The sequence below is a fragment of the Nilaparvata lugens genome, chromosome 10, assembly GCF_014356525.2.
Source record: "Nilaparvata lugens isolate BPH chromosome 10, ASM1435652v1, whole genome shotgun sequence".
Taxonomy (NCBI): Eukaryota; Metazoa; Arthropoda; class Insecta; order Hemiptera; family Delphacidae; genus Nilaparvata; species Nilaparvata lugens.
Genome location: NC_052513.1, coordinates 30,341,367 through 30,363,350, shown reverse-complemented (window position 1 = coordinate 30,363,350; position 21,984 = coordinate 30,341,367). Strand labels below are relative to the sequence as shown.

The window sequence follows — 21,984 nt, the reverse complement described above, 5'->3', positions numbered from 1 at the left end:
GTAATCAATTATTATTATCAGGTAATCAAATTATTATTATCAGGTAATCAAATTATTATTATCAGGTAATCAATTATTATTATCAGGTAATCAATCATTATTATCAGGTAATCAATTATTAATATCAGGTAATCAAATTATTATTATCAGGTAATCAATTATTATTATCAGGTAATCAATTATTATTATCAGGTAATCAAATTATTATTATTATCAGGTAATCAATTATTATTTTCAGGTAATCGATGATTGGTTATCAGGTTATCAGTTCACAACAGCCTGTTAAATTTTAACCGTGATTAAATGTCACAAAACTAATCAGAGAAGCCTTATTTCCAGAAAATACATCTCTGATCAGTTCTCGTGGAATTTAATCATAATGATTATAATTCAACAGCACATAAACCACCAGTTCATGAAGATTCAAAATGCAGTTTCATCATCAAATTGCACCTTGTCTCCATTTCTTTAGATCTCTTTTGTTTCTCCATGTATACTTGGGAATTTATATATCATAATTTATTTATATATATATGTAGGCAGCATTAAGTTATATTGTTATCAAAAATTAGAATGAGAATGAAGTAATAGGTACAGTATTTTCATAGAGCTATTTTTATTGTTCAATTATTATAGAAATTACTAGTACCCTTTTTAAACTTTCCTGCACTCATGCCATTTTCAAGTGTCATTTTCAAAGTTTATAAAAAATACTAGTCATTCCTATAATAATTAATGTGATCTAATCATCAAATCACATATTTATTGAAGCAGATTGATCAATTCTCAATTCAGAGTACGGTATCCCAAATCATCAAAAACAGGCTTGAACAGAAATACAGACTCAAATTACAATATTCTTACAATATTCTATAAAACTGACTTTTTTACATAAGCGACATAGACGTATTCAGTGACTCACGCATACATTAGTGACTATTGGTTTTTTCAAGTTTAAAATTATTGAGTTGGTATGGAATTTTAGAATATTCAATTGAACCCTCTTTTATTCTTGTATATTGGAGGTAATTATTTTTGTTAACGTTGATCTTATACATTCATCTTTGATCTTTTACATGTGATTTTTCATATTTTACATTGCAATGTTCAATTTGAAAACCAAATCCAATATTATTGCTTGAAGACAAAAGAGTGATTGGGGAACTCGAACAGGATAACTAAAATTTTGACAACCTAATTTCTGATCATTAAAACCCTTTCTAACAACCCTGATTCTCGGATGCAGGTTGAGATGTTCGTCCGGGACCCCGTTCACCCTCACACGGCAGGCAACGGGGGAGGCAACGGCTGGGTGGTGGTGGCTCGTCGCGTGACGTCACCGGTCTACACACAGCACCACCTAACATCTGGCGGTCGCTACACGTTCCTCGTGCGTGCTGAGAACTCACACGGCCTATCAGCGCCTTCTCCGCTTTCCGACGCTGTTGGCCTGGCTGATGCGTCAGCTGGAGAGGGTACTGACGGCGAGGAGCGTGACATCAGGGAAGCTAGAGCGACGCTCGCCGGCGGACATGTTGTTGAGTTGACGCACATCCAGCCAGTCAGCTCCAGTTCCATCAAGTTGAGCTGGGAGGTGAGACAACAAACTAATATAGAATACAATAGAATCGGAATTGACGTTGTTTTCTTTTACAAACAACTTCATACTAAATCTGTTGTATCTTAGACTTGTGTTGAAAGAGGAGCTTCGTGAACCTCCTATTAGGAGTGAAATGCATTCCTAATTTCTCATCAAAAAGTGGAGTACCGGTACATATTCTTTAAATATTTACTTGGAAACACAGAGTCTAAGCTACAATAGAGCTATCATGAAGTGTCTAAGCTACAACAGTGTTAGAATAGAAATAGTTGAGAGAAGAAAAATAGGGGAAAAGAAGATACAACAAATTATAAGATTGAGATTAAGATTGTCATAAACGTTATCACAGCATCACAGCTATGAATATTTTTTATTGCGGATGATGACCACATGAGCTTCATGCTTGTACATGGGTGATGGGAAGTGCGAGGGTGAATTATGAGATGGTCAAACGTCCACGCCTTTTTGATGTGATTCAGCGGGATTCGAACCACGAACAGGTAGCACTAGCAAACTGAAGGGTCCAACGCCTTAGTCAACTCGGCTATCTGGCCAGCAAATCTATATGAATAAAAATCGAGCCTCAAATTTTGACATTCAATAACTTTTTTAAGTTATGAATAGTTCCAAATTTCTTAAATAACTCAATATTATTCGTTAAAAGTGGTAATTGAGTGGAATATTTCTAATTAATTTATCAATTTAAGCCATCTAAATTCAAAATTTATAGTTTTAATGTTTATTTTGGATCACAATTTTATAAAAATTGTACACGTGAAATTCTTGGACTTTGTCACCTTTAAATTTGGAAGAAAAATAACACAAGGACTACCTTATTATTCTATCTTTCAGTGTTATTACATTAGTGTTATTTGCATTGTAAATAAATAAAAATTGTAAATGTGTGCACCATATTCGATTTTTTTTTTTTTTAGTTGTGTTCGTTATGTTCAAATCATCATATCAAATTTATTTATTGCCAAAAAGAAAACAAACAATAATTCAGGACCAGGTTTATGGCCTATCAAATTTATAGGTTTAGGTAATCCGACTTCAGGACTTTATCCTACAGTCCTTTAAAGTTTACATGTAATCCTTACGGGAGAAGATTTGTGAGCTGGCCACACACAGAAATAACTTTGTATACATGTACATAATTATATTTGATAAGAAGTCACAAGAAAAATACGGTAACATATTATTATTTTTATTCTATGATTTATTCTTCAGGGTCACTTGAATCAAAAGGGTAAGTAACTATTTTATATAGTCAGAAAATCATTATTTCTAAAAGATGGAAATTTCTGAGATATTGTAATCATTCAAATGCTGATGAATTAATTATTATTATTAAACAAAAATCCAAATTAAAATAATGCTGTAATTCACCCCGAAGACTTCTGCTACTGCAAATATTGACAACAGGGTAAACGCTAGATGGAAATTCGATGAGTGCTACTATTCAAAAATTACTTGTCAGTTTGAATTTCTATCTAGCTGTTCACCCTGTTGTCAATATTTGCAGTAGCAGAAGTCTTCGGGGTGAATCACAGCATTTAATTTGGATTCTCGTTTAATAATAATAATTAATTCATAAGCATTTGAATAATTGCAATATTTCAGTAATTTCCATATGTAGATTGGCTAGCCGCTAAGGCTTCGTATAAAAAGAGCGCTGCTATCCAGAAATTGTCAGTTTGATGTAAGGGTAAGCATTCCTGACCGGCGATTGGGTGGTACTGGGTTCGATTCCCGGGCTGTCAAATAATGTTTGAATAGTAGCGCTCATCGAATTTCCATCTAGCTTTTGTGAATATTTGCAGCAGCAGAAGTCTTCTGGGTGAAACACAGCATTTAATTTGAATTTTCGTTTAATAATAATTATTTGTAATACTTTGTCTCAGATCCTGAACTCAGACTACGTGGAAGGCTTCTACATCTACTCGCGCGGGCTGGACACTCCGTCGCGGGCGACTAGCATGCTGACAGTGTTGCACGCCGGAGAGGCCGCCGGCTTCCTGGTCACCGGGCTGGCTCACTTCACCAGATACCAGTTCTTCCTCGTTCCCTTCTACAAGACCATAGATGGGCGACCGTCCAACTCCAGGACTGCAAGGACTATGGAGGATGGTGAGGCGATTAGATATTGAAGTATTTTCCCAATAAAAATATGGAGAGAAACTGAATTATTCTTAAATGGAATAGGATGTAAAATGCCCTTATCTAATAAAATGATCGAGTGTTTCTGAATTGGAAGTATGGAAATGAAAAAGGAACTGATTATTCTCATATGAAACAAGTTTTAAAATGATTTTATCAAATGATAAATTGAAATTAAATTGATATTTCCAGTTTTGACAATCTTTCAAACGACTTCCACATTGTGATCCAATCATACACAAAGGATGGACCTATTCAGTTATTACCGAGATCTCAATGCTATATTACACGAATCACAGTAATATTATTGTAGAGAAAAGAATCTATAAATAGAGAAAGTGAAAGATTGATGCTGTCTTTTCTCTATGATATATTGCAGTATCACAAATTGATTCAAATATACTCTCAATTATTCAAAGCAATAGCTTTCAGCCCTACATCTACTTATCTTTGATAAGTATCAAACCTCAAAGAATCTCATCGGAAGACCTACTTATTTATTCATATTATATTAGCAATCTTGTCATTTTTTTAAATTTATTTTCGGACCTATTAATCTAGTGTTTTATTTTTATTTGGATATTGTGTAGCCTCATAATAGAAAATGTAATTGTGTTTGCAGCTCCTTCAATGCCTCCGACTCACATGGAAGCAATTCTCCTGAATTCAAGTGCTGTTCATCTGAAATGGAAGCCTCCACCATCGCATGCGCACAACGGCATCATACGATCGTATCAAGTAAGTCACTCATTTCTTGTTATCAACTGTCTGTTCCTTTAGAAATCAGAAGTCTAATATCTTAGAAAGGCTGTCTGTAGAATGACAAACTGGATTTGCACTTTTTTGTTGCAGAGTGTAAAGTGCGCTGTAATCAGTGTATGCACATCTCATTCTCGGCTAGCTGCTCCCAACTTTCAAAATTTCATGTGATTTAATGAATTTTATAGATCGAATAAAGAGATTTTCACATAAAATATTAACTTATTACATATCATAAAATATTTCTCATAATATTTGATTATTATTTTTTCAAATCAGTTTTTCACACCTCAACTCTATCAGAAACTTCAACTATGAACTATGAAATTTGAAAGATTCAATAATTCTAATAATTCTCTTAAATTAATATGAATGTGTGTTTGCTTATGTGAGTGAAATTTGAATAATTTTTCTATAATATGACAATTTTTATCATTGTTATTCGGAATAGTATTTGTTCAGTTTCATTGGATTTTTTCTTCTCTTCAACATTTTTTGTGATTTACACAGTTTGTAGAGATTGGGATATTTGATGTGGTTGTGTAATTTTCATACATTTTTGTGGAACACAATAAAAGGTATCAAGTATGAAGTATTTGTCGTGTTGCGAATAGGGGATATACTATGAAAGAAATAAATGGTTCAATGAATCATGATTAAAAAAAAATGGGTAGTCCACTTGAAAAATGTTATTGTGCTTTAATTTTAGTAGCCCTATAGAGAAAAGTTAGTATTTTTGAGGAAACTACTTTGAACAAAAAAGGAATCAGTTCATTCATTTTTTCAAGATCTTTGATATTCTGGGACCACAAATGTATGTTCATTGTTGTTCAAAAAGTTAATGTTGAATAAGTTATCATTTTAAAAATTCACTCCTGAAAATAAGACAATTTAACCATGTTTTCTTTTGCCTTAGATTGTAGTAAGGGGTGGTGACCCGTTCAACGGGTCAGTGTTGAGCAACGTGTCTGTGGGGGTGGGGAGTCCCTCACTGCTGCTCACCAACCTGACGGCGGGGGTGGTGTACACCGTGGAGGCGGCAGCAGTAACCAGGGCGGGGGCGGGACCCTACACTGCCCCCGCCACCCTCAGGCTGGATCCTGCCTCCAGGCTGCTGCTCAAGGATCAGCAGCATAGGTTCGTATTTGATTCAGTAGTCATTCAAATCTTGAGAATTCAATATTATAGAGTTGGTTGTCATTTAATTCGACCTTCAATACATACATCTTCTCTGCTCCAAAGTTTTATAAAACTTTGTATAATTAGAAATAATTTATCCTATGAAACCAGAAATAAGTTTGCAATGCTGAGATACTTCACCGATTGCACAGGGTCACTCTGAATGCATCTGCAGTTTGATGTGTCTCAATTGCTTTTAATACAAATCTATGGTGCTGTGACTATATTGAACAGCTATGCATCTTCTCAGGACTCAATACTCCACTGCAGTGAAAAATAACAGTTGATCACCCAAGTAATCCCAAATCTCTTCTATTCAATATAATCTCAATTTGATATATTGTCTCAAGTAGAAAATTAAGTCATTAAACAATAGCACATTACGTTGAATATGAGGGTTCAATTTATATTATTCTCTATTTAAACTATTGAGAGATGGAAAACACTTCTTGTAGCATACCTATTTTTCCAAATATCTAAATAAACATGCAACTAGCCTACAAACTCATTTTTGCTGATTTAATTCGTCCATTCACTGATCTTATTTTGTAAATGAGAATTCCATTTTATGGTTAATAAATCAGAAATTACAAGGACATAATAATTCTTATATTATAGCTGTTACATTCAAGCCTATTTATTTTAGTTTTACAAAAAAATGCACAGTTTGGGACATGGGAGAGAAAAACTAAGGATACCTTGTAGGTACTATTTCTTTTCTAAAATGTAGTCCATTTCTAATCAAAAACAACATAAACTATGAAATTAAAATGTTAACGTTTGATAAAATAAATGATAAACAAAGTATAACACTTGAATGACCATTAGAAAATTTTATATTGCAATATTACTGGTATTATTTACATGTTATTGACCGAGTGAAGTGAGGTCTAAGATTCAACTCGACGGTTTGGTATTTCTCTTAATGTTTAAATGTTTATAATTTATGTTGTGCATTTACGGCGAAACGCGGTAATAGATTTTCATGAAATTTGACAGGTATGCTCCTTTTTTAGTTGTGCGTCGACGTATATACAAGGTTTTTTGAAATTTTGCATTTCAAGGATAATATAAAAGGAAAAAGGAGCCTCCTCCACACGCTAATATTAAAGTAAAAATCTGACTATAGAATTATTCATCATAAATCAGCTGACAAGTGATTACACAGATGTGTGGAGAAGCCAGTCTATTGCTGTATTTCCATAAGGTCTATAGTTTCAATCAGGTACTTGTGGATGAGAATACTGCGTGAGGTATACTGTTCAGAGAACTACTAGTATCTAATACTGACTTTTCCTTCGCATGTAATATTATGTGCTTAGAAAATTATCATGTTTCATTTGTTGTATGTAGGATGTTGTGTTTGAATTGCAGGCAACCAGTGGAGCTGGACCCGAGCAGCCTGGGGCCGGCCGGCAGTGAGTTCCTGACAGAGACATGGTTCATGGCGCTGCTGGGCAGTATGGTGGCTGTCATGGTCCTCCTCTTCGCTTCCATGCTCATAGTCAGGCGACATCAGCTCCTCAATAAGAAGTCCACTCTGCCAGGTCTGATATATTTTATTATTATTTATTCATTATTATATAGTTGATAAGTTATTGAAGAATTATTACTGCAAAATAACTTACATAATATTATATAGGTTATCTATTAATAATACAGTATTTCATGACAGTTTTACTTGGCTCTATGATGTGGCTTCCAAATACTGAATTTATCTCAAATCAATATAATAATTCTCAGCAAAGTGGCCTGCACAAAAAGCCAACTAAGGTCAACGTGTAGCGTTAACTCAGCGTACACTAACTGTCGCGGATCATAGAATTTGAAAATGCCATGTATTCTTATGAGAAGCCTACCAGATATTTCCAATTCCGCGTTCCAGTAGAAGCTATATATAGCAGCTGCTTCTAATGCCCCTGTGTGCAGCGTGCTTGGAATCCAATCCAATTTCTTTTGTATTATCACGCGTTTAAATAGGCTATTTCTCCTGTTTTCCCATGCAAAAAAATCACTGTCACACATGCCAAAGCTCCTCAATGAAAGCAAACTGAAAGCGAGTAAATCAATCACATAAAAGATTCTCCATGGAATGATTAGACATTAGATCTATATTCACATTAATGATCTCTAAAAATATAATTTTACCACATCTAGGATCTACTCACATCCTTTTATTATTTAGGTCTATCGAGTATTATCAAAGTGTTTTTACTGGAATGTGTTACTCTATAGTTGAGATAGGCTAGCAATTATGGGATATCATAGTCTATACTTGTACATAACCTATTAACTTGAGCGTTGATATTACATTGGGTAATACGGCAAGGCAGAACATGCAATAGGATCTCTCTGCCGATAAAAACAATAAGAATAAATGAATGAATAAACTTGTGATCTCATATTATGTACGTATTACGTGACAATAAATAAATATGTTCCAATAATTGTTGACAGTGATCATATTTTATGCTTTGTATGATCACTGCCAGTATCAAATATGACATGAAATAGTATTTAGACCATAATAAAAAATGCATTTCACATGAAATATGAATATTTAGTATTCTGTGAGCTGAGAAGAATACATTAACTAACTTTTTCAAATGACCTAACTTGATGATTTCTTACAGATTCACGTTCGAACGGCGGCATCCTTGCCACGCCACTAAGCCTGAAGGCAGCCGTGAGTCTGACTCACCCCCTCTCCTGTGCCCCACCTACCGACTCATCCCTCTGGATAGAGCCGCACCGCAGTCATCACAGCGAAAAGGTAAATAATCACCGTCAATATTTATTTACTATTTCCATCTGTAAATTGTAAGTACGCTACAGGCGTATCTGAAACTCATTCTACGTATATCAGCATTGCATCAACATGCAGCATTGTAGTGAAATGTGCAGTGTAACTATATTTCTATTAGAAAATATTCACATTGTATCCTTGTCTTGTCCAAAAATCCATTCTTCCCCAGTAATTATTTAAAGGAAGATGATGTTGTCCAAAAATCCATTCTTTCCCAGTAATTATTTAAAGGAAGATGACCAACAACAGGTCGAAACGTCTTCATTGCCAAAGAGTAAATGCTCCACTTAAAAAATGTTTCTCTATACAAAGATTGTATCGTTGTTTGCTTGCAGACGTCAACCAACCAACTGCTAGGTTCGATGCCGGACTACGCCGAGGTGGACTCTCTGCACACGGGCGGAGGAGGATCCTCGCTGTCAACCTTCCAGGCGGGAGGACGCGAGCCGACTGACGGCTCGGTGTCTCCGGCTCCCTATGCCACCACCACGCTAGTTCCACCGCCCACCGCTAGGGTACAGCAGTCCAACCGAGGAGGGCCACCGGTGAGTGTGGAGACAGCCGGAACTGGTGTCTAGTTGTAGATTTCTTTGAGTTTGGAGAGTCGTTATTGATACTCTGCTGTTGAGATTTAATAGCTGTGTTCATGGAATAATTTTCAATACGAAGCAGAGAGTTAAGGGATCAGTATTGGGTTATTTCTTTATCTAGTGTAAGTAAGAATGTAACTTTTATAGTTGTTTGGAGAGTGTAGCCTAATGGCATAGAATATAAAGCAGTCTTACTATAAGCTCTCTCTGCTAGTGGGAAAACACTTGCATCTCGCTACAGATGAAAAAACTTCCCATTTACCCTTGTATTCACCCTAAGAAAAACACTGATATTTCATTCCAGTTCTATTAATTTCTACTCAACCACAAAAATAATAATATACAGTACGGTACCGTCCGTACATGATTTCATTTCAAGAAATATTATTCCAATATAAAAGTTCAACCTAGATATCAGATTAAATAATAACATTATTTTATAATAATGTTAATGTTAATAATAATATTAAAAACTGATTGAATAATAAGTTTTGAATTTATTTTTCAGGGGTGGATGCACATACAAGCACAATCGCAATCCAATAGCGCTGATGATACATATCCACCACAGAATTGCTTCTATAACAGAAATGTTTATTCAGATACATATTTCTTTGGAGAAAACAATGATTACGGGCAGAAAAATGGTGAGTATAACAGAATAGTTATTTATTACTGTCTTGTGTTTTTGTGATAACAACATCAATGAGTGGAAAATAACATATTCATCAACTTATCAGTGTGTTCGTAATATCAACAAGAGAATCTAATTAAAGTTTTTGATGAGCTTTGAGAATAGTTTCCTATAATAGCTTTCTAGCTCAAATTCGAATAACATGACTTTTGATACTGAATTACTTTTTAATTGTTTGAATAACAATAATCTTACTCCATGTGAGTTGCTTGTTTGTGTGCTATAAACGTATTTCTAATAAATCTAAAAATGAATCTTCTTATTACTAAAATCGTATTCTTGAACATGCCAACAGGATGTTTTAGTATTTTTTCACATACTAGTATTCAGGCTATAATATTGACTCGTATCTCATTAGGCCTCCAATGGGTTCAAGTGTTCAAGTGAGTTGTAGGAATGAATTTCTACTGCGCTCTTTACACTATTAGGGTCGCCAACCGAGAAACCAGATTCTGGTGGCCGGCTGGTGTATCACTTGGGTCATCAATCCTGGTGTCTGAACTTGCTTTACAAATGGCCGCCAATGGTTGCTATCTGGCGACCCACTGTTTATCTTGTGTAATATGAGCTTTAATGTTCCTAAAATTGTGGTTGTTTTCTTTAATATTGAAATATCATTATTATTGTTCGTTTTGTTTTTTCTAATATACCCTAATGCTATTTGTGTGTGGTAACATTGATAACCATATCCAATATTTATTTCCATAGAACCACAGTCAATAATGTATTATTAATTCAGATTATTTGAGATTGTGAGATGCATTATAATAAGTCTACACAGAACAATTGATATATATTTCAACTCAGAACATTTATACAACTACAGTACTTCATCTAGCCACACAGTACTCCGTCTAGCCGCACACTCGACCTAGTTGCTTTCTATCTCGACAGGTGGCGGTAGTGTGGTGGGCGTGCCCTCGTCACTGGTCATTTCCGGTTGCGGACGACGTGCCATGTCCGAGCTGGGGCATCGCGACGCCCATCAGCTGAGTAACAGCTGTACACCTCCCCCTCTGCCACCATCACAACCACCAACAGCTGGACACCAGCTGCACGCGTCAGCTCATCAGATGACACTCAGGCGACCCAACCATCGGTACTCGCCGGTGCTCAGGCCTCAAGTAATTATTGTTGCACATCACACTTTACAAATTCCATATAATATGTCTGGCTGTGAATCCATAAATATTCATTCCAATACATTTTTTTTTGCAAACTATGATTTCTCATCAATCTATTTGCTTTGTTTCTCACCAGAAATGCAATCTAACGAGGACACCGCCTGCACAGAGTAACGGCTACATACCAGTTCCCACACAACCACAGCCTGACGTCATCACCGCACAGTACCAGCCCACAGGACATGCGCAGAACAACCAATACCAGTCAACTGCGCAGAACAATCAGTACCAGTCAACTCCGCATGCGCAGAACCCGCAGAACTGGGTGAATAGACTGCAGGGCTACCACAACGCGCACACACTATCCAGTTTCGCCAACCCCACGCCCAGCCAGGTCTACCAACCTGTCTACCACAACTCTACCAGGAGCGAGCCTGGAGGTCACCAGGATGACACCTGATTGCTCCTCTATTCGATTCCTGACAATGTGTACACGGACTTGAGGATCGAGGCTTAAACTGTAAAAAATTTGTATTATTTTATTATTGAGGCTGGAATTGTCTACTACTTTATAATATTCTACCAGGAGGAGAGTTTTCAACCAGGATGCTACCTGATTCCTGATATGGATGACTGTGTGGACGGCCTTAAGTATTGAGGGTTGAACTACTGTTTAAACAGTACTGTAATAGGCTATCTATACGGTTTCATGGTAATTGGGATATCTACAACGAGTGAGTTATGAGAACACCATGATGTCACTTGATTGGTACTCAAAATTGGTATTTCCTGATGGTGATGTGTATGTGAAATTAAAGATTGAGAATTGAACTTTTTGAGATTTCTCTCTATATATTATTTTATTGTTAAAAATTTGAGTATACATAATGAGTTTGAGGATTACACCTTAATGCATCTCTATTCAATTCCTGATGTACATTCATACCGTATGCTCACTTGAGAGTTGAGAAATGAATTTTTTTCATAATTCAATTACAGTATATCATTGATTGAAATATCTTTCGGAATTTTACCAGAAGCATGACATTATAGATCACCAGAGTGAATAAGGTTTACTCCACTTAAATTTTGAAAATTATTGTGGAAGTCACTCATGAGCAAATCAAGTTAGAACGATGTACAGTAATGCTCTTTGCTGTCCTATTTAGGGGTTTGCGTGTGACAATGAATCTAAAGTTTGTGTTTGATAAGGTTCGGCCTACCATAGGCTCAAAAATATTATAATTCAAAAATAAAATGATCACGCAGTTCTACACTGGTTAAATACTATTTTCAGTAACAGATATAGAAAAACTTGCTCTTAGTTGAGTGCTAGAATACCCTATACATAATAGTTCATCTGTTAAGCCCATGTCAAACACTTTTTCCTATAATCGTGGAACTGTACCTACTATTATGTATAGCTATATAGACCTACAGCACAGTGCTATATCCAAGAAGAAACTCTTCATATTCTCTGAGGAGTTTCATCACATGACAACTCAATTGTACATAGATATTATAGTGTGTGTAACATTATTCATGAGAATTTTGATATCAGTTGATGGATGATTGATATAAGTTAGAAAAAAGCATATAAAACTTGAAAATGCTGCAAACATGAATTCTTTCACTTTCTCGTGATTGCTTTTCTATTGGTTCTAAACCATACATAATTTTCTTATTCTTGAAAGTGTTCAATATGTTCCTTCTGTAGGCTACATAATATGTAGAAATATATGGTACTTCAACGCCTCTCCTGATTAAGTGTCGTAAATTTACTCACTATACGATTATGAATAACATGAATTATGTTCAGATACATCTTAATTGTGATTCTATAATGATAAGTCTTCTACTTGAACTGTGTAAATAATTATAGTAATTTCTGAGCGTATTGTCTTGTTAACACTGCAAGTTTGATATAATTGAATTGTAAAACTATGACTGAGTCTCTATCAACTATTCTATTCGAATAAATTGTAATTATCAATATATTACTTCTACTGATAAGTGTTATGTATAAGTATTATTTATATTATATCATTGTAACTTGTAACTCTACTTTAACTGTATAGTAACACTTTTACTATGCACTCGACTGACTTGTAAATATGTTCGCGTTATTTATTGAAAACTTGTAAAAATTAGTAATCTATTGTTGAAATTTATAAGCTAAGGTGTTCAAAATATGGATGCTTCTGTGTGTGTTCTTCGAATGCGAGTCTAACATATCAAATGAGAGGGATAACTTATTCATCAATTTCTTGCAAGAAAGAATTCAAAACTACCGTACGTACTAACTCAATGTGTGAAAATCTTCAAATCTGTTCGTTCTCCCAAATATATGAGAGAGATCACAATCAAATCATTCATGATTTCAACTAATACTATATTATGGATTTTTTACTCTTTTAGAGCATAATATAAGCTTTAGCAATACCGGTAATTTGAGAAATTGAATCGCTCTTATTTTTGTATCAAGATTTGAGTAACAAAATATTTTGCGGGCCATTTAATCATATTCAGTTATATTGAATTTATTGTTTCGGAAAAACTGTTAGAATTAATCCTGAATCTGCTATGTCTGCTTGGAAAGGATCTAGAAGACAAACTCATATTGTAATACAGAACATATCTCAATAAATAATCCAAAGGAAATTTTCAATTCAAAGGAAATTTACAATGTATTATGTATCTTTATGTGTTAGATTGATCATACGTTGATAATTTTCCTGTCAATACCTTGAATTCTTGCATTCATCATATCTAGAAGCAGGAGCAGGAAGCAGATAATTATGATCACCTAACTAGCATTTCACAAGTCGTGTACTATTTTCAAAAACCATTAGTTTAACAAAACATAAGTAGGCCTACGGTATTGATCCATATGAATAGTCTTAATATCAAATCATACACCACTGCCAAATTAATTTCTGTTCCTATCATAGGAGTTAGAAAAATCTATCTAGATATATTATCTATTTCAAACTCAACTGCATCCAGCTTTACAGAGAAACTCCAAATATAATTCTATAGGTACTCAATGCCTATTGAATATAATAGAGAAGTTCAAGATGAAATCATAATTATTCCATTTTGAAATTTTACAATATATTATGTTAAAGTTCTATCAGAATTATTTTATTGATATTATTAGCTATCTACCTTCCATTCACAACTCATCTAGAATCAATCATTTAGCTATAGGCTACTTCAAATTCTATTTTGAAAGTTGAATTATTCTATGTCATGGCCTTTATCATTATCTTATAAATAAGCACTACCTATCTAATGCAGATGAAAAATTATGTATTTATGCAGAATAAATGTGAATAAATGCTTGAATGAGTGTTTCTATCTTAAATTTGTACAGCCTTTGTACGTTATTTTAATACCTATTTATAACACTCGTTGTGAAAATGACTCCCACGCCCTCAAAGTGAAAAAGCATTAATGCATTATTGAAGTGAAATCTGGAATCATTTTTAAGAAGAAATCATAACCCATGTAAAATTTTTAAATTGTCAAAATTGATGGGATTTACAAGAATGATCAATTTTTAAGAGAATAATGCATTATTGAAGTGAAATCTGGAATCATTTTTAAGAAGAAATCATAACCCATGTAAAATTGTTAAATTGTCAAAATTGATGGGATTTACAAGAATGATCAATTTTTAAGATATGACACTGTGTTTGAAACCAACTAGGGTTGTAAACATTTGAATTATGGATACTTTTTAGAAAATATCATTTTCTCTAACCTGTATAAAACTGAAATTATTTATTTGGAGCCAAGGATATCAATCTTTGAAAAAAATGTAATTTTCACAGCAGTCATTCTGCAAGTTATTAATCATTGTTTCAAATTTTGTAAAATTAAAAAATAACCAACATTTGAAAAGTGATATCATTTTTTAGACTATAACAATGTGTTGTAAAGTTGTTGTCTTCCTAATTTTGTAAAGTAATTCGAGGCAAACTTTTGTAAACACAATGATTGTGAACGATTTTTTTTCGTGGAAAAATTCACTCAATCCCACCAACTAAAAGCAATCAAGACTTTCTATTTTTATATAATATCTATGATGAGCAATTTGATGATTTGTTTGATGTAAATAAAGTTACCAGGAAATAAAGCAGCTCTGTTGTATGTATTTTACATGTTTGTGGTAGAATAAAGAAGCAGCTGTATTATAAAATGTATTTATCATTATTAATAATATATGACAATCCCATACCAACCTCCATCCAAGACAATGTATCTATCAATCCCATTTTTATTTGCTATTTTCAATTCACACTTTTTATTTGAAAATTTCGCTTGTTTTTATATCTATTCAATTTCAATGTAAACTCCATAGGCTTTATTATCTTTCCCTGTTTTTTCTCTTCACCTCTTGTATTTTATGTTCGTATTCTTACTTTTTCAATGTTTTTCTGTTTATGTGTACTTGTTTCTTATTCACGTTCATCATTAACACATTATAAATTATACCAGAAGTTTGTTACATTCACATCAATTCACACAAAAAACATGCATATTTCAGTACTAGCCTCCCAGAGTACCATCTCCAAAAGTATGAGAAGAATATAGAGAATATTATTGTTGAATGCCGATTTCTGTGCAGACAAATATTGAAAATTGAAAAATATATTAATTTCTGCTTTGTTTAAAACTGAGCTCAGTATTTTACTCATACTGAAGCATGAATTTATCTTAGTAGAATTTAATGAAGTTGGTTGATAATCCTCTAGTGCTTCATAATGTTTGAATATTAAATCACAGAAAAGTGTGTCAAAATAATTATAAAATCTGCTGATAGCTTCAAAATTTGATTCCTCGTTTATGAAAATCAAAGTTAGTAGACGTCTACTAACGTTGTATGAAAATAACTTATTGCTAACCTTTAATCTTAATCAAAATTGTGGTAAACCGGTAAAAGATTTTGTATTTGAAACTAAATGGCTAATCCAAATTATTTCAGAGACTTGAATTCATAAATAAAGAATAGAAATCTGAGTACCCTTTTCATTCATATTCGAGAAGCCCTAAAGAGAAAAAGACAACTTGGATTTATAATATATTGAAATGGACCAGAATTGAATCATGACCAAACATTCGAATGTGCAGCTACTTTATTATCCTCATCAATCTCTGTGTTCTCAACATAAGACAATTGATCATTCATGTCGAGGATCTCTAAAATTATTATTATTGTAATAGAATTAATATTACATATTATGTAGTTTTATTTTGTCAAGTAGTAGTTTCATTACTGTAAGTGCACTTAATTTGCTAGGATGATGACTAGAATTCAAATTGGACAATGCTTTTAGCCACTACTCGTACTTTTTGTGTTTTTTACAATTATTCTGTACAAAATATTCAGTAAATCACGTTGAAGTATGAGTATATTCCATTCAGTATCTGAAATAAGAAAGAATTGATAAAACATCATTTTTACACAACATCTTTTGGAGAATAATACATTTTATATTCTTAGGTATAATTTTAAGAATTTGATATAAATCTAAGCTCATTATGCTTTACATAATACATAAACTCCAATCAATAGCAGCGTAATTTGAACTCCATTGTCCAAAAAAATCATGCAGTTAACTGGGACAATAGTATTGCCTCACTGTGATTTGTGATAGATTGAATTATATCCTTCTCAGACACTAAAAAGTTGAAATAATTTAGTCATTTAGCAATAATTTTAAATAATTTAGTATATAGTTTGGTTTTTATCCTCTCAAATTTGAATACATCATTCACACAATTTTTTTGTATTTGATAAAGTTTCTCTCTTGACAGGATTCAGTAATTAATGATTTTGGATTATTCAACATTCCATCACACAAATTAGACTCTGGAAAATACATTTAAAAAATGATCCAGGTACATCAATAACTCCTCCACAATTAATGTATTTCTCATACACACTCATTTTAAAATATCTACTGTTATTTCCTTGAAAAAAATTAAAAAATTATATTAAGAATTTTATTTAATTCCTCGCTTGATTCCTTGTTTCATGAAGCATTGAATTATTGTGCTACTTCATTTTCATATGTTTTTGTTGAATACCGTGATGGATGTATACAGAAATTATTGTGTGTAACAACACCAACAATTTTATAGAGAATGGCACATTATTCATTGTCATTTTGGTATGAAAAGTATGCAGTATTTTTCATATTGAGAAAATAATAGGACATTGTATCTATGGATCTATAATATGGTATATAATTACCCACGCCAATGATTGAAATTTACAATTTTTACTTTAATATGAACTTGCACGACGATAAAGTCTTTGTAGAATAGAATTAGCTTTTTGTCATGGAATCTCAATCATATAAACAATTGAAAAAAACTTATTTCACAACAGAAGGATTATGCTGTATTGAACTGACTTCTCATTAAACTTACAACAGCAAATCTTTTCAAATCCAGGACGTAGAGTCCAAATGGCATGATAACCAGAGGCTTCGATGATCTGATCAGCATTATCAGAATGGATTTCTTGAACCATTCCGGTTTATCAACCCACGAGCAATTGCATAATGCATTGCGTACTTCTTCTCCCTGTAACAAAATTCAAATACTGATAGGCCTAATGGTAACTATATTTTATAAAAAAAATATTCATGTATTATATGCGTGTGTTTATATTTTAGGTGTAATAGAGGCCTTAACTTGAGTTGATATTTATCAACACTTCTAATACATTGGAAGCAACAAATTTGGATTGACATTAATTTTCACATAGTTAACATAGGTACTCTACATTAATATTGTACAGTACTTGACAAAGGAGAACTTAGTTATGACATGCAAAAATATTTCATATTTGAAGCTATTTCATCTGGAGCAGAGGGCTCATTTATGGATTTTATGCAAGAAAAAGTGGCGAGGAACCTTACAAAATTAATTTTAAGGAAAATAGATTAAATTCAAATATGTGATTATTTCTGAGAATTCATCATTTTTTGTACCTTGTCAGAGATATTCTGTCCTATAGACGCGCACAATATCATCAGAAATGCGATGAAAATAATGAAGAATACATATTTTATCCGAGTAGCGAAATTCTCTATCTGAAACAAACGTGACTGTATTATTCGTTTTCCATATCTCTGAACATGAATATAAATTCATTCTACTTACCATACATTCAATGTATAGCTTAAATTTTAAGCTATCTAGAATTTAATAGTTTAATGTAATAACTTATCCTATTGCACAAAACTTAGTCAAGAGTAGTAGGGATTTTAAAATTTAAAGATCTAAACTTACAAAGGAAAAATGTGAAATTTCTTTGTTGAATAATCATCTGATTGAAAGTCTTAGGTCCGGTTTCTAGGACACTTATTAAATTTAATGAACACAATCTAAGTTGAATCTATAGGTTTGATGGACCATATCAGATTCATTGAATGTCTTGGAACTCAAGCCCAATCCTTCAGGCTTAACTAATAATGTCATGGAATAAAGAAGTATTCCTTCTTCCAGGCATAATAACCAGATGAAATTGAATAATCTAATAATTCTGAGAGATGAGATTGATAATCTGATCAGTTCTGAAAGTTTTCCAAATACTGTATTTACTCAAAAACTCACCTCAATAGCACACATAACACAAGTGAAAAGTTGAAAAGTGAATGCATTGATTGTAGCAAAGCATAGAGAGCTGATCCTTCTGTTCATCACCTCAACATTACTGTAACAGCAAAAATCGAATTTCAAAAATAAATTATGTTAATTTTGACAGGTTAACTACGGTACTCATTCTATAAAATGGAAGATAATTTTTTCTGCTTAGTAAAATGCCAGGAATTTCGAAGAAAAATCAGCTATTGATGCTTGTATGAAAATCGAATATGATTGTACTTTATTTCCTAGTGATGAGTATCATCAATTGACTAATTAATTAATTCATCAATTGACTTGATTTGCAAAAAATTGTACCTAGGCTAAATATGGAATATTATTCTTCATCAGACAATTTCTTAACGTTCATGATGGATCTTCAGTAAAAAATGAACATAAGCTTCATTGTATCTCATCAATTATAGTTCTCTAGTACTCTAATATTACCTAGGTCGTAGGATACAGTACGGTAGCCTATATTCGTTGAGTCCCAGCGAGGGAAAAATTCAGCCTGTATTCCTCAAAATTATTGCACTAGTTCTAAAATCTTCTACGGTATATTATTTTACAATTGACTGCAAAATTTGGAAGTACCTATATAACTAGAAGATACACTTTACAATCCAACTTGATATCTCCAATGTAGCTTTCTTCAATTTAAGTATGGTACATAAGATGAATACTGTACCTAAAAAGATATTAATCCATAATAAGATACAAGTCTAAGTTACAGAATTTATCATTATTTATTTATCACCTCCTATGCCGGTAGGCTATACCGTACATTTTCTACTTTGAAGCAATGAAACTTTTGTATCTCATGATTATTTTATCTTGTGATGAATAGAAGTGATATAATGGAAATTCAATTTTATATAAGTTATCATAAGCTAATCTTCCTTGGAAATAATTTTCATATTTAAAAATAAAGAAGATTCAAATCAATAATTGGGCTATCTAATTATGCAAATTTTGTAGTTACAATTATACCTACCTGTATAAAGATGAATGATGATCAACAAGTTTTGACAGAAACGTTTGCAGTTTGTTCTCATAACTTGATCGATGATACTTGACCACATTCACATTATCCTTGACATTCTTTACCACTAGATCATAGTCTCTTATGTTATCATCAATTTCCTCCAAACAGGTCACCAGCAAATCAAACTCATCTGTGAGTGTTTGAGATGCCATATACATTGCAGTGAAAATACAATACATTTGCAACTCATTTATAATGAGAAATACCCCGTATCCCGTCTGTACAATAGCATGAAGAGTGACTGACTTATATTTCTCTGGGTAGTAGGAAAACAGTACAAACGGTATTTCTTGTATGTCATCGTAGTTGTTATGAATTAAAATAACGTAAACTGATTGTAGCCAAGGCATGAACACTGAAAACCCCATGAGAACCATGAAAAATTTTATGTTGAAATCTTCCAGACGTTTCAACTTTCCAATCCGTTCCTTTCGTATCTGCTGCTGTTTTTGGGAGTTTTCATTGTGGTAGAAAGTTATCTTATTAGTGCAATAACTCTCCACCAGAGAGCATAACGGTAGGACCTCGGTGGTGGTCATTTGCACGCATAGTGCGAAAAATGCAACGTTTATTTCTTTGATGGCCAGAATCTTTCTTATGGTGTTATTCCAGAAGCGGAATATTCCGATGGAGAGATTGCTTATCATGAGAATGATGATCAGCTCTATGAGGTGCCTCAGAATGTTAACTTTTCCCTCATCACGGTTCAGAATGTTGCACAGTTTGGACACTTTTGGTGCTGTTGAGTAAGTTTCGAATTTAATGGCATCTCTGAAAAAAATTGTCCATATAGTCTCTAAATTGTCTCTTTTAGTTGCAGCATGATTTATGAAATAGAAGTGGTAGTGTGAAGTAGAGATAGTCTATGTGAACTGCCATTGATATTGATAATGGATGCTATATATTCCATGAATATATATGGTCAATTTCATGAAACATGTAACTATATAATAATTACTCGTAGTGAAGAATTTCATATAAAATTGGAAACAGTTTTATCTGCCGTGTTATGAATTTTCGACTTACATATTTATCTAATGAGTAGGTACCTTGTTTATCAATAATTCCACTGTATCAAGAAATAAAAATCGTTAATGAATTTTCAATTCTTTATGAAAAATGGATAAGCAAGAGGAATAATAATTATTGATTTTTTTCTGGTGATGTCCATAAAAAAACTTTGGTGAGAGATGGGGTGCTTTTTATAATGCACAATAATTATTATTATTGTCGTCATTATTTTATAACTAATCAAAAATAAAATATTTATGTGATAAAATGCATCTTTGATTGAGGAATATAAAAGCAATATCCTCTTAAATTACTTGAACATTGATTTAAAGTGAATTTTTATTCAAATATTATAATGCATAATATTTGATGCACTCTCACAACCTAATAGCTATACAAACTGTCATATAGGTACCGTAATTCCTATTTTTTGACAATAATTCCTAAAGATAGACAAGAGTATCCTGAAGAGAACAGAGTTGGACCCAATAGGTCAGAAATACTGATGATGAAAGGAAGAATAATTATTAAGAAGTGAGGATGCTGCTGACATTCTCTTAGCTCTCTGTTTTGTGGAAAGTTCCGGAATTATATTATATCTATTATAGTAATCATTATTGGTATAACAGTAGTAATTAAATTTTATGAAAATAGTAATACCATTCGTCAGCATTGTCACCTGTCCCTTACCTCTTCTCCAAGTCACCTATCATTTCTTTCAATACTAATCTATATTAAAAATTTTCTATAGAAACTAACAAATGTGTGGATTTTTTAGTTTTTTGTCTTTTGAAATAAGCCTATATGATATTTTACAGTGATAGTTCTTGAGCAGAGAATATGATGTTCTTTGTGACTCCTCCAGAGGAGCTCTTCTCTCTGAACTGTGATAATGTTCTGAACCCATCAAAACAGTTTGTTTATTTTTGTCGTCATGGTAACAAAACATTCACAAATTTTGATAATAATCTATTGAACCCTATTATTACACTTTTAGCAAGATATCCTAATTGTTGTCACCTGACAATTCCAATAGGTGAATAATTAAGGGTTAAGTTGTGAACGTTACAGAAAAGATCAAAATAAAATTAATTTCCGCAACAAAACCCTCGACAAATAATAATTGGGGTTCATTCTTTTTTGAGTATTCTTCTTCTGGAGAGTGGAGGGTCATTAGCTTACTATTTTCGCATCCTAATAACTGAGTGAAAGACGACCCCAAATTGTAAGTTACCATTCTTGGAAAAGACTAGTACGTTAATATTTAGTGAGATCGTTAGGATAGAGAGTCGACTTATATTATTTTCTTCTTTTTCCTCTCTTCTGAATCTAAAGGAGACAAACGAATCTTGAG

General features: G+C 33.0%; 2 protein-coding genes across 4 annotated transcripts in view; one reads left to right on the top strand and one right to left on the bottom strand.

Annotated features, from left to right (window-relative positions):
* Positions 1 to 15,116, top strand: part of LOC111056449 (roundabout homolog 2) — a 365,277-nt gene extending 350,161 nt beyond the window's left edge. For 2 of the 3 annotated variants that reach the window (XM_039437188.1, XM_039437190.1), the window contains 10 exons: positions 1,247 to 1,594; positions 3,505 to 3,730; positions 4,383 to 4,498; positions 5,436 to 5,656; positions 7,073 to 7,245; positions 8,332 to 8,471; positions 8,840 to 9,049; positions 9,603 to 9,741; positions 10,683 to 10,912; positions 11,049 to 15,116. In XM_039437188.1, the coding sequence (XP_039293122.1) occupies positions 1,247 to 1,594; positions 3,505 to 3,730; positions 4,383 to 4,498; positions 5,436 to 5,656; positions 7,073 to 7,245; positions 8,332 to 8,471; positions 8,840 to 9,049; positions 9,603 to 9,741; positions 10,683 to 10,912; positions 11,049 to 11,372 (2,127 nt within the window). In that variant the 3' untranslated portion in view covers positions 11,373 to 15,116. The remainder of the gene's footprint in view (positions 1 to 1,246; positions 1,595 to 3,504; positions 3,731 to 4,382; positions 4,499 to 5,435; positions 5,657 to 7,072; positions 7,246 to 8,331; positions 8,472 to 8,839; positions 9,050 to 9,602; positions 9,742 to 10,682; positions 10,913 to 11,048) is intronic. The other variant, XM_039437189.1, reaches the window with a different exon arrangement.
* Positions 15,117 to 15,300: 184 nt separating this feature from the next.
* On the bottom strand, positions 15,301 to 21,984 carry LOC111056460. The gene is made up of 6 exons (XM_039437187.1): positions 21,321 to 21,984; positions 19,569 to 20,390; positions 18,545 to 18,644; positions 17,920 to 18,021; positions 17,354 to 17,509; positions 15,301 to 16,345 (listed from the first exon to the last, which is right to left on the bottom strand). Exons 1-6 carry the CDS (start codon positions 21,341 to 21,343, stop codon positions 16,304 to 16,306), a joined length of 1,245 nt encoding a protein of 414 aa, XP_039293121.1. The 5' UTR covers positions 21,344 to 21,984; the 3' UTR covers positions 15,301 to 16,303.

What these genes read in the sequence shown, in the direction of transcription:
- LOC111056460 (XM_039437187.1), bottom strand. Translation starts at nt 21,343, where the DNA reads ATGATAGGTGACTTGGAGAAGAG. An exon ending in GACAGAATATCTCTGACAAG is followed by an intron (nt 17,510 to 17,919) that starts GTACAAAAAATG and finishes ATTTTGTTACAG; the next exon opens with GGAGAAGAAGTACGCAATGC. An exon ending in ATTTGAAAAGATTTGCTGTT is followed by an intron (nt 16,346 to 17,353) that starts GTAAGTTTAATG and finishes TTCTTATTTCAG; the next exon opens with ATACTGAATGGAATATACTC.